At 39.2% G+C, this 12,722-nt stretch overlaps 1 protein-coding gene across 1 annotated transcript; it reads right to left on the bottom strand.

Annotated features, from left to right (window-relative positions):
* Positions 1–4,643: 4,643 nt before the first annotated feature.
* Positions 4,644–11,786, bottom strand: slc2a6 (solute carrier family 2 member 6; the record flags this gene model as incomplete). The annotated part of the gene is made up of 8 exons (XM_083896567.1): positions 4,644–4,978; positions 5,994–6,292; positions 6,379–6,554; positions 7,543–7,736; positions 8,185–8,284; positions 8,376–8,472; positions 11,221–11,492; positions 11,721–11,786. The coding sequence occupies 8 exons, from the start codon at positions 11,784–11,786 to the stop codon at positions 4,644–4,646; spliced, it is 1,539 nt and encodes a 512-aa protein (XP_083752693.1).
* Between the last annotated feature and the right edge of the window lie 936 nt (positions 11,787–12,722).

Below are 12,722 nucleotides of genomic sequence, written 5' to 3'. Positions count from 1 at the left end.
CTTGCACAGTTGTTGATTTAATTTTAGTTCAAAGTTTATTATTTAATGTTATTTTTTGTCCTTGTTGCTATTATTATTATTGTTTCAATTCTGTGTCCAGTGCTTTGTAACTTTTAACTGTTATTAATAATACTACTTTACCTTTGTGCCCTCCATTTTTTAAATTCTTTTTATCAGTGAGTATCTGGCACTACATACAAAAATACAAATGCAATCTGATTAATTTTGTTGCTCATCTTTGACACATCCAAGACTCTAATCATACCCAATGCCCCATGCCTCAACTATTCATCATACTGTCTATGGAAATAATAAATTGTTTGTGTTTTTTTTGGGGGGGGGGGAAATAATAATTCAGAGAAGTACGCTGTTTGTTAATTTTGAGCAACTTTGAAGTTGTTTTAAGTGATTTAAAAAAAAAAAAAACCCTAACCCTTTTTTTTTAATGTATATTGATTTAATAGCAGTTTTTCCTACGTGTACATTTTTGCCATTAAGATGTTAAGAGGGTAGTACATTTGATGAAGGATACAGGGGTTAAGATGGTGTCAAATTATTGTATGTAAAGCACATTGAAATAGAGTCCTTATATATATATATATATATATATATATATATATATATATCATATAATTACTATTATCATCTATAAGTATCTCTGCCTGACTGATTTACTTGCACATATTGTTTTGAATTGACTGAAAAATCGAACTCCTGTAATATTCTTCCTGGAGAATACTGCTGTTCAAGCCCCATGATATTTTTAGGCAATAATACAAATATACTAAATAATACTACACAACTCAACGTGCAGGGGTTAGGCCAAAGAGCTTTGATGAACTCTGAAGAGATTTTGAAAAACCAATAAAGCTTCAATAGCAAAGTTATACTGTATATGACTACAGCAGTGGCCCGCCAGCATCACTATGTGGCTCGGCAGATGAGTTAACAAATCTGATCTTAAATGATGTCCTTATCTTCTAAATTTCATATTGAGTTCACAGCTTTAATTCAGAAAAAAAAAACTGATTCAATACACTGCTGTTGTCATGGAGACAGCGAGACAGCAACGTTTGGGGAGTAAATGATGGTAAAATAACTACTTGTATGTGTTAGACTCAAAGAAGAAGCAGTAACTCTTAAAATTGAAATGATACACAACAAATATTAACAGGACGAGTATGTACTGTATCTCATGTGCATTTGTCTTACAATTCCTTACAAAAAAAATTGCCCTCAATCCCTGAACTACAGTCAGGTTGAATATATTTATTTTTTTTAGAATATAAATAATTAAGGCCATGATTATCACTGCCGTTTGAGTTGCTCTGATTATGAAAATTACATTTCCTCGTGTGTGTCTCTTGTTTTTCTCTCTCTTATGAGGAAATGATTTGAAGTAGAAACACTTCAAAGTTGAGTGACTTGAACAAACCACTGTCCATGACCCAGAGGTTGTTTTTCAGTCTTTGTAGATGACAGTAACTGATGTCTGGCTTCAGCTTCATACATTCAGTGTATAAACAAGAGGGGGGGGGGGTGTTTATGTTAGCAGGTCAACTGTACTGTCATGAGAAAATGAATGGCTGTTATATTTAAAAAAAAAAGAAAAAAAAAAAATTAGAAACTCATTAACACATGAGGTTTCGAAGACGTGGTGTACGGTGAATTTGGCTCTTTCATGCCTCATTGTTGTACGTTGCCCTCACATACAAAACACGTATTATCCTATGTGATTTCCCTCTTGTCAGCGTCAGCGTCAGAGTTGAGTTGAAAAGCTGCCTCTAAGGTTTCTGTCTCTCAGCTGGGAGCAGGCCAGTTCGACCACATTTTTCTGCTGCTGGTCACTGGATCACAGCGTACGACTGCTCCCCGCCGCACACGGGAAAGGCGGAATGTAACGCTGATCTCCGTCAGTGACGTTTTCAACCTGAAGCTTGTCAGCAGGCCTTTCTTGTCCATCCTGCTGACTTTGGTCAGTGTAAATACAGAATTCTGTTCAGTTTTAAAGTGAAGTCTTCATTTAATGAAAAGGAGAATAATGTCGTGTAAAAAGGGAACGTTGTACGCTTTCATAGACAAATGGACTAATCCAAGCCAACGCCCATTTATAAAATACACCAAATGTTGCTTTTCTGGTGCGTTTGAAAGTGACTGTTTCCTCCACACATGATGCCAGCTGGATGAGGTGGTGTGTGTGAGAGTATGTGAGAGTGTGTGTTCGTCTGTCTGTCTGTCTGTGAGTGTGTTTCGGCGGGCCTGATGAACAGCATTCCAGAGAGTAGACAGATCTACATCCTGTAAAAAGCTGAGGTTACTAATGACAATGTGTGTGAGTGAATGTGTGCGAGTAAATGTGTGCGAGTAACAGGCAGATGAACAGTCTATAGTTTGGCTAATTCTTAGAGTTATGGGGTTTCTCCTTCAACTGTGATAGTCAAAGTTAGAGTTTACATTATGTGTCTTTGTGAGGACCAAAAAGTGTATATACCATACGCAGTGAGGACAGTTTAGCTGGTCCTCACTTCTTTAAAGGGCTTTTTGGGTATTAAGACCTGGTTTTAGGGTTAGAGTTAGAACTGCGTTTAGGTATTTAGTTGTGATGGTTAAGGTTAGGGTAAGGGAAAGCAGTGTCCTCACTATATATGAATGAAGCGCAAACGTGTCTGTGTTCATGCATGGTCTCTATCTATTATGGTATCATCATTCCACACGAATGATGATAATCTCAGTTTATAGTGTTCATAAGGTCACAATAAGGATAGGGTTAGCCTACCCTTACAATAACTATCAAGTAAAGATATGTTTTAAGGGTTAAGCATTGGTTAGCAATCAATCATCAGCAATCATCATTTTATGTTCATCTTAAGTTGTTTTTTTTGCCTTTATTTAAATCAATACATGTTCTGTTTTATTTTTGTCTATGTGTCGATTTGTTATTTGTCCTACATAATTTAAAAAAGGCATTTTAAAATCACTACAAATTATACCTGGCCTCTACTGTTGAACACATTTTTTTATTGAAAGATAAAAACAGGATTTTCACCAAAATAACAAACTGATTTACAAGAAAAATGTTACATAATTGACCAATATTTCAACGTGACACAAAAAAACATGCATACACACAGGCCACTCAGTTTTACTGATGCATAGCTGCCATAACAGCTTGTTTCAATTTCAAGTATGCGTCTGTGGTTTATTGCTGTCACTTTTTCGATAATGCTGTAGCTAAAACGTGTCCTGTCCTAACTACAGAATTCCAGTTGTGGCATTGTTGTTGACATGTACGATTTCTACTACTGGTATTTAAAATGATCACAGATAACCCTGACGCATCTTTCATTTTAATGTCATCCAAACATATTGTGTCACCATTTCTTTCTGTATGGCATCGGTTAATATCCGTTTTCATTAATAAGGTGTGACCCACAAACAAAAACATGCATCGAAACCCTGTGTCTCTCCTTCTTTCTTCATTGTCAATCAGTCAGAGAGCATACTACAGAGACACGCCCAAGACGAGTAGGTACATTTGGTATGTCAGTGTATACAAAGCAGAAAACGCATCAGGGAAATCATTTTGTCAACACACTCTCTGTTTTTAATTTCTAATCCTTTCACATGATCACGTCGTTTTTCTATACCTTTCATAACCGACGACTGCAGCAGAACAAGTTAATGATCCGGCCTGTAACAAACTCCGAAGCACCACCTATACAGAAACTCGTGACATGAATTGTTAACTGCTCATTACTGTGCACCACACCTGTAGAGATCATCCGTCAGTCAACAGAGTGGCACTTAAATCATCTTCCTTCTAATATTTTCGGTAACTGTTGGTTTACTGGATCCTGCTTTTATAAGATTGGCCTCATTGTTTGCACAATTATGTCCAGAGAACATTCAAACCTGACCACTGAACCCCTCCAAACAATATGAAGGAGAGGTGTTTCTGATGCATTACAGTAAAAATAATAATTGATGTGTTAACTTCATTATTATTAATTTATTCAGCAGACATATTAAAGTGACTTTTCACTTTATCAGTGCACAATAATGGTTAAGGTTAGTATCAATATTTTTTTTTAACACGAGTGTCTAATCAGGTAATCCCATGACATCGACTGAATACATTATGGCATGTATGTACACATATTCGAGGCGACCTGCTGAAGTTCAAACTGAGCATCAGAATGGTGAAGAAAAGTGTGAGTTCAGTGTTTTTAAATGTGACCCTATAGGGTTTACAGAGAAGGGTTTCTGAAATAGAGAAAATATCCAGTGAGCTGCACTTCTCTGAGAAAAATCCATTGTTCATGCCAGAGATTAGACTGGTTCAAAATGATAGAAAGTGGTTTCTACCACTTAAGTGTGCAGGAGACCCGCTCTCTATGCACAACACATCGAACTTTAAAGCAGATGAGCTACAGATCACACTGTCCTGTTACCTTAGAAAGTGGCCAGTGAGTGTATTTATTACATAAACAAAGCCATTCTTGTAACAAAATTCTTATTAGATGTAAAGCAGTGACGTTATTCTACACCTTCTCACTTACTACTACACCTACTATTATGATACTAGTCCAATTCTCACACTCACTCACACTTAGATCCTACGGTAGTTTGATTCGTTTTTAGAGCTATTGCATTGTGGGCTGTGCAGTGGACTGACTGTGTCTGATGGTGAACGTACGCCCTGTTCTGAAATAGTTCTCTATTTCCTCCAGCGAGCGGCTGCGAGTCTCTGGGATGCACACGGCGTTGAACAGCAGGCAGAGGACACACACTACGGTGAAGCCCAGGTAAGGCACATACAGGCCATACCTGTCCACCAGGTGCGTGAAGGAGTGCGTGAGCACGAAGGCCGTCAACCAGCTGACAGTCACACACAGGCCCGAGGCCACGCCCCTGGCAACCAGCGGCAGCACCTCTGACATCAGCAGCCATGTGATTGGGCCCCAGCCCATGGCGTATCCTAGGGGACATCCAACAATGCGGTGACAAAGCAGACATCATTAGAATGATGATGTCATGACGTAATGAAAACAACATGAGCAACATAAATGCTGCATCAGTGTAGGCTTAAACGGACTAAAATAAAAACCAATGTCATAGGGAAAAATGTAGCAACCGCCACATAGCACTGTGTGCTCTTCATTAATGTAAAGGGTGTGAGGGATCCAATTTAACCAGTTATGAGAGTTATGGCCTGAGGAAATAACAGCTCTTAAATTACTGGAACAAGACGGCAGGGGAATGACAGCAAAAAAAAAGCACATACTTAACAGTCCAGGGACACATTCCTAACAGGCCTTCAGATCTCCACCCAGTGAACAAGCTGTTACTCTGCATTTGTTTATTTATTGCCTATTGTGTAATTGTGTCATTTTTTTCCAAACCTGTGTGCGGTGAACTAAATAAACAATTTTGAATGATAAAGCTGCTAAGTTTCCCAAAATGTCAATAGACATCAGATAGACTGTTAACCTTGTGAGATAGGTTAAAAATCCTGAATCCAATATGTATCCAGTGTTGTAAAGTACAAATACTTCATTGCTGTACTTAAGTACAAAATTCACATATCTGTACTTTACTTTGTTGTTTATATTTCTAGCAACTTCATATCACATATAGCCAGGAATTGAAGCCTTACTCCTCACTTTTTTAATACTTTTAGTAGTACATTTTATATCAGAAAATTGCTTTTGATACTTAAGTATCAAAAGTAATTGTAAAGATAAGTACGGTAAATGTCATATACTTTTAGACTTACTTGAGTATCCCCTTTAGGTACTTTATACAAGACTGTATTTATCTCTAAATAGATCGTTAATGGAATTTCTGCCATTAATGTCCTAATATGCTCCCAATGAAAGACCACCCCATTTTAGTGCGTCATATCTAGAGCTGGTTATCAAACTTCAATACAAAACTATGTCATTCCATATCAAATGTAAGTTTTAATCTCTGTATCGATTTTCATTACTCACCAAAAATAAACACCATGGTGCTGATGAGAGGAATGATGCTTGCTGAACCCGGCTGGCTCGCCTCTAAAACATTTACGATGCTGCTGTTGAGGCTGTGGTCCAAACCCACAGTGAGGTTTGGAGTATTGGGGCCTGAAGGGCATGGAGTGGTGTGGGAGATCATGGTCAGAGTCAGAGTGGATAGAAACATCAACATGCTTGATGTGTACAGCAGGGCTTTGCGTCCTGCTTTGTCCATCAAACTGGCTGCGACTATGACAGATAAAAGGCGGACTGCACCAACCATGGCTGCGTCGTACCTGATGAAACCAAAAGGACATGAATTCATTATTAGGTTGATTAAAATAGGCTAAGTACAGATTTAAAAAATCATATATTTTCTTACTGGGGTGGCAGGGAGACTTTGCTCTTAGCAAAGATGGACTCCAGGTAGATCAAAATGGGTGTGATGCCCGTCATCTGCTGCAGGAAACGCATCACCACAGCGATCAAGATTGGCCGGTAGAAGACCGGCGTGCCAAGCTGAGACAACGTGATTGTAGTCTGTGTGTTGATGCTGTGCTGTGTTTGCAGAAACATAAAACAAAAGCATAGATATTTAGATACATTTATTTGAAAACTTCTCCAGCAAAGACCGTACCACTGAAATTTAATGCACAAGAACAGGAAGATATGATTTTTTACAAAAACCTCTAAAGGTCCATTGTATTGTTCAAGTCCAAGGTCATGGGTGTATTATTTAGCAGGGTTTATCAGCAGAAACAGAATACCCTACCCTATTTGTTTAATCCTAGTTTTGTACACTCTTAATGCTTAATAAAAGTGCTAAGTAGAACCATATAAGGTTCTTCCGCTTGTCCTCATAGGAGAACCCTTTTTGGCTCCAGGTAGAACCTTTTTATAAAGGGTCCACCTGGAACCCTTTTGGAGGGTTCCACCAAGAAAATCCTTAAATTCCTTTATTCAGTAAAGGTGTTTAAAGGGTTCTCTGGATCAAAATGGTTTTTACTGGAGCCATAAGTGTTACCAAGAACCCTTAGGACCATTTTGGAACCCTTATTTCTAAGACTATAAGGTTCCCGATCACCTGGGTTTCACTCAATTAAACTAAGTGGGCTGAATGTGTGGTTAAAACACAGGGTGAGGAGGACACAGTACTTTGCCGACTCCAAAATGTAGTAAAATTCAACATGCTTCATTACCTCTTATCACCCCACCAACATTATGAACAAGGTGCACAATACAGTTCCTGGTCTAGTAGAAACAGATATCATCATTTTCTAATGCACTCTGCAAACAAAGAAGAATATCTTCCACCTGTATAACCCTGGAGCATAAATCAATCAATAAAACAAAATAAATGACAGAAGAGTGGTTGAGAACTGTGAAAGAATGTTTACCTCCTCTCAGGTAGACTGAAATAACCCTGACACTAAAGACAGGTGGAGTCATCCATTGTTTTATTTAAATCTGGAGTCACCATTAGATGTCACTAATTCTTCCACACTGGACCTTTTTAACGCACATGAATCACACACCAGTCCCTTACTTGTATGGCTCTGAGCTCAATGCTGCTGTCGTAGTTGCTTCCCCTTAGCCAGCGGAGAGCTGTTCTAGCCTTCTCCTCTCGGCCCAAGGAAAGCAGCCTCCTGGGAGACGAGGGCATGAACACAAGCAACACGACCATCAGCACTGCAGGAACCCCCCCGATTACTGCCAGGTAACGCCATGGTACCACCAGACCTGCACGTCGTACATAATGTTGAGGTTATTGTAGCATAAGCAGCAGATCAGAGAACTGTTATATATGTATATATACAGTATGTATGTATATGTGTGTATATGTATTATATATATGTATATTTGTGTGTGTATATGTATGTATATCTGTGTATATATACACAGATATACATTTACACACACGTGTGTATATATATATATATATATACACACACGCATATGTATATATAACATATGTTTATATATATTATATATATATTAAATATATGTGCATATATATTTATATGTATATATTTACATATACATATATGTATATGTATGTATATATATACATATATATATACATATACACATATATATGTATATAAAAAATCTCAGTGAGTCAGTCTGGGCTTTTGACAGTATGCAATACAAGTTTCTGTTGGGATATATATACTGTATATGTTCTTACTCAGAGCGTAGAGCGCAAGGGACCCAAACACAGAAGTGATCTGAGGACAGGAGCCCAGGGCTCCTCTCACTCCTTTATGGGAAACTTCTGAGATGTAAACCTGTGATGTGAACACACGTACAATAAGAAATTCAGGCTTGAACAATGCATATACAGTACAGTCCATCGCTTCTGCATCTATGATCGCTTACAGGAATGGATGCTGCCGTCATCCCACCAGCGAGGCCAGTGAGAAAACGCCCCAGGTGGAGCATCCACAGGTTTATTGCTCCTCCCATCAGCATGTACCTACAACAACATATGTTATGCTTTAAAAAAATACACACACACATTTGTGCTTCATTCATAGTAAGGACCCTTATAGACATAATGCATTCTTAGCCCCTTACCCGCCTTAGTGCTCATGTGGCATGGATCTGTGTCGCAGGCGCACCCTCTGTAAAATGTAAACTCCTTATATGGACATCCTGGAGTGTGTGTTTATAGGTCATGTCTTCAGGCTTAACAAAATGTTCCGTCGTCTTATGATTCATCATTTTACATCACATAATTATTAAAACGGCCAAATTGTTTGAAGGTGAAGTAAGTAGTTTATAGTGCCATCTAGAGGAGATGCTGAAATTTACAACAAAGACCTGCTGCTCTGCTCACCCCCTCCCTTCCCTGAGCGCTACGGTATCCGCAGCCGGTCAAATGTCGTCCTCGTCGTCTTTCTCCGTGTCAGCAGATGAGGTTCGTGAGGCGAGGGAGAGGGCGAGCTACCACGGCCGTAGCAGACGAAGCGGAGAGAGAGGAGGCGGGACTTCCGCTACAAGTAAAGAGACGCTTGATTTGTTCCCTCGCGTTTGTCCTTAAAGGCTCCGATAGAAACATGGCGTCTCGCTGCTAACAGTGGCTATGCAACCGCGGCCCGCGACCATGTTATTTTACATGACTTTTTGAAACACTACGAAAATGAAACCAAAACTATTATACATCGACTAGACAATGCAGGAGCACATAATATGTATAAAAAAGTGGATTTTGGGTTATATAAACCCATAAATACTACATAGTGTCCCTTTAAGTCACAAAACTGACTGTTGAAGTGAACTTTGAACTGTGACGTATTTCCAAATGCCACACATACAATCTGATTTTAAAAATGATGTTGCCTAGGTGGGTTTGTAAACTTGGTGAAAATTTAGGGATACAAGGTACTCGATATTGCACATACATTTTAACATAGTAATGGAAAAAAAGCAGCCTAAATGCTCCTAACCTAAACCCAACTCCAACTCCAACCCTTACCCTAAAACCAGGTCTTAACCCCCCAAAAGCCATGTAAAGATGTGAGGACCAACCAAAATGTCCTCACTCTGTATGAAAAACACACACATATATGATTGAATGTAAGTAAAAAAGCAACTATATCACCAAATCTATTCTTCAGACAATTTGGTTAAGTATAAATATTTCTATTTAATATTGTTACATATAATGAAAAAACACCGTTACTATACACATGAAAATGCACTCTTTGTGAGTCACAGATCACATGCACCAGAGCTGTGCATCTGTGCCATGCACCCAAGCAATTAAACAAAAAGTTTTTCTTTTCTATATTGTGTCTGTCTATTTAAAATGTCTGCCTCTGCCTTTATGTCTCTGTCCTATTGGTCTTTTCTCTTTTGTTGTGGCACAGTGTGACGTGTATCATTGTAGAAGACATCGTCTAACCAGTAATGTGACTTTGGTCCACAGCTCTGTGACTCATTTGGCACAGTAGTGAAGTTGTTTGAAGCATTTAAGTCTTTTCTGTTCTTCTAATTCTGACACTACTCTGCCAAAGGTCAATCATCTTTAGATTGTGTTCTTGGCGCTTGATGAAATACAGTTGCCAATTAAATGACAAATCAATTGAATTGAAAATTGTTGTGGACATTTTACTACTGTATCAATAACACTCTGTTTATTTACAATAGATTCCATACGATAGAAAAGCAGAGGCCATGGCTGCAGTCTGCTGTCTACCATCTGCTGCCACCCACAGGACTGACACAGTTACAGTAAGTTTGCTGCTTTACCCCAGAGGCTCTGATGAGCCCAGTCTTTATTTTTCAATGGATAATATACAACAATCCACTTCACACATTGAAATAATATGTGGACATTTGTGGACAAAATAAGAATAATAAAAATGTTTAGTCTAACCAATAAATCACTACAGTACTGTGCTGTCAAAATTAAAATAAAATTCTTTGATCATTGAGTTGAACTCATACAACATGTGTTCATAAAGCTCAAGCATGTCTTGAATAAACCTTGATCATTGTTCCTGTCTATTACTCCGGGTTTATTCAAGCATGTCTCGAATAATCTCTTAAACTCCAGATTTAAAGAGAGCCAGGGTCACACTAAATACTTAGACACTAAAACCTGTAGAAGGTTCTCTTTCATACATGTTTCCTGTATTTTCAGGATGTGCACCGTTACACTGTATGGTCATTATAGCATGGCTAAAACAACAAATCTAATGGTGACTTTTGCACAGTACTCATATGTAATACTTGCGGTGTAATCTCAGCATAATGTGACTTTGTATAATTAGACCTTGTTTTAAGACTGACTGACATGTCCCTTACCCTGCTGTTGATTTGTTGTACCTGTTTGGCCAGGTTCACTTCACTTCTCTTGGTGACAGGGTCACTCCCTCAATAGTTTTCACCTGACTATAGGTCTATACATGGTTATAAATAAACACTTGTAGGCTTAATGGACCTATTTTGTCAGGACACACAGTAGCAATATCACATGTTTAAGCCAGAGAGGGGCAATTTCGGTAGTCAATCTGGCATGCTGCGTTAAATTGGTGTGAATGAGAAGTTGAAATGACGAGTTAAAGTTTCAATCGTGAGTGTCTCCCGGTAAATTCCCTTCCCTGAAGACACATCCCACAATGCAAAGTGGTCCCCAAGCCCTATATTAAACTGATAATATCAAGATAATTTAGTATGTCCAGCAGCCTGATGGCTGAATTCTGTTCCTGACACTCACCCAATGGTCGACGGTACCGCTGACACCATGATGCTCATTTTCCGTCCGATCAAGTCGTTGAGCAGCATGGCCCCCAGTCCACCTGCGGCTGCACCCAGTGCGTAGATGGAGCCAAACCAGGCGGCCTCCTCGGTGCTCATCCTGAGCCCTGGGTCTGCATTGGGGCCCTGGAGCTTTGGGAGGACGGGGGATGAGAAAACCATGGAGTAGCCAAAGCTGAAGTTCCCGATGACAGCCGAGAAAACCGCCAGGAACAGTTTGGAGTTCTCGATCTGGGATAAAAATGATAGGATGGAGGTTTTACATAGATATCAGTACCACACATTTTTGATAATAAGAGATGTTAATTCTCAATTCTAAGTCAGCCTGATTTACTTTTTAAGCCTCTAACATGCACTTAAGTAATCTGAACACTGCAGACCAGACTGCTCACAACACTACTGTATTGATTCAAACAGTCACAGACTTTGACAAAATATAGCAAGTGAATTGTTCCCAACCTGGGATTCAGACGATGTCAGCCTTCTCTTCAGTAGAGGAGTCTCTTCTTTCATATCTGTTGACATAATGATGGCAGCTGCCTGTATCAAAGCAGCGAGATTAATGTTAGATTAAGGTAAAAAAAAAAGAAGAAAAAAGTAATCTAATCCTGTTACAATCAAGCTTGAAGTGTCCAGTATAATCACGGTCCTTCTTCACACATTTGGAAAAGTTAAAGCAAAGTGTTAGAATTTTGCAGAAGTCATATCCACACAGGGTTCGTGCTAAACTTCGTCTTCCTGTGAGCTGTTCAGTGTTTTCCAGGCTGACAAAAGAAACTGAGAAACGCTGGCTGTGCAACAAGCGTCCAGAGTGAAAATGAAACTGTACACTGTTGATGCTCTTGCAGTGATTTTTCTTTTATCACTAGATTGATTGTTTGGTTTCATCTTTCATCTCTTACATCTTTTGGCAGTTTGTGGCATTTGTCAAGGAAATAATTTGTACATATTTATTTTCTTGCGTTTGCCATCTTTTAAGTCATTTTAACAACAACTTATTTATTATTATTTATTATTTAATTATTAATTTCATTTGTGAAGATGCATGAATCACCATGTGCGCTCATCCATCCATTATCTACCGCTTTATCCTCCACCAGAGGGTCGCGGGGGTGCTGTACCTATCTCAGCTGACATAGGGCGATAGGCGGGGTACACCCCGGACAGTTCGCCAGTCCATCGCGGGGCAACATACAGAGACAAACAACCATTCACTCACACTCTCACGCCTACGGTCAATTTAGAGTGAACAATTCACCTAATCCCCATATCGCATGTTTTTGGACTGTGGGAGAGAGACAGAGAACCCAGAGAAAACCCACGCACACACAGGGAGAATATGAAAACTCCTTGCAGAAAGGCCCTGGTTCAGAAGTTGTTCCAAACGGGGCTCGAACCCAGGTCTTCTTGCTGCAAAGGCCCCATGTGCATTCAGTGAACTTTCAGTGTGTACACATCGCA

Source organism: Microchirus variegatus (assembly GCF_963457635.1).
Source record: "Microchirus variegatus genome assembly, chromosome: 10".
NCBI lineage: Eukaryota > Metazoa > Chordata > Actinopteri > Pleuronectiformes > Soleidae > Microchirus > Microchirus variegatus.
Note: the sequence above shows the minus strand (reverse complement) of the source record. Positions and strands in the feature narration are given on the sequence as shown.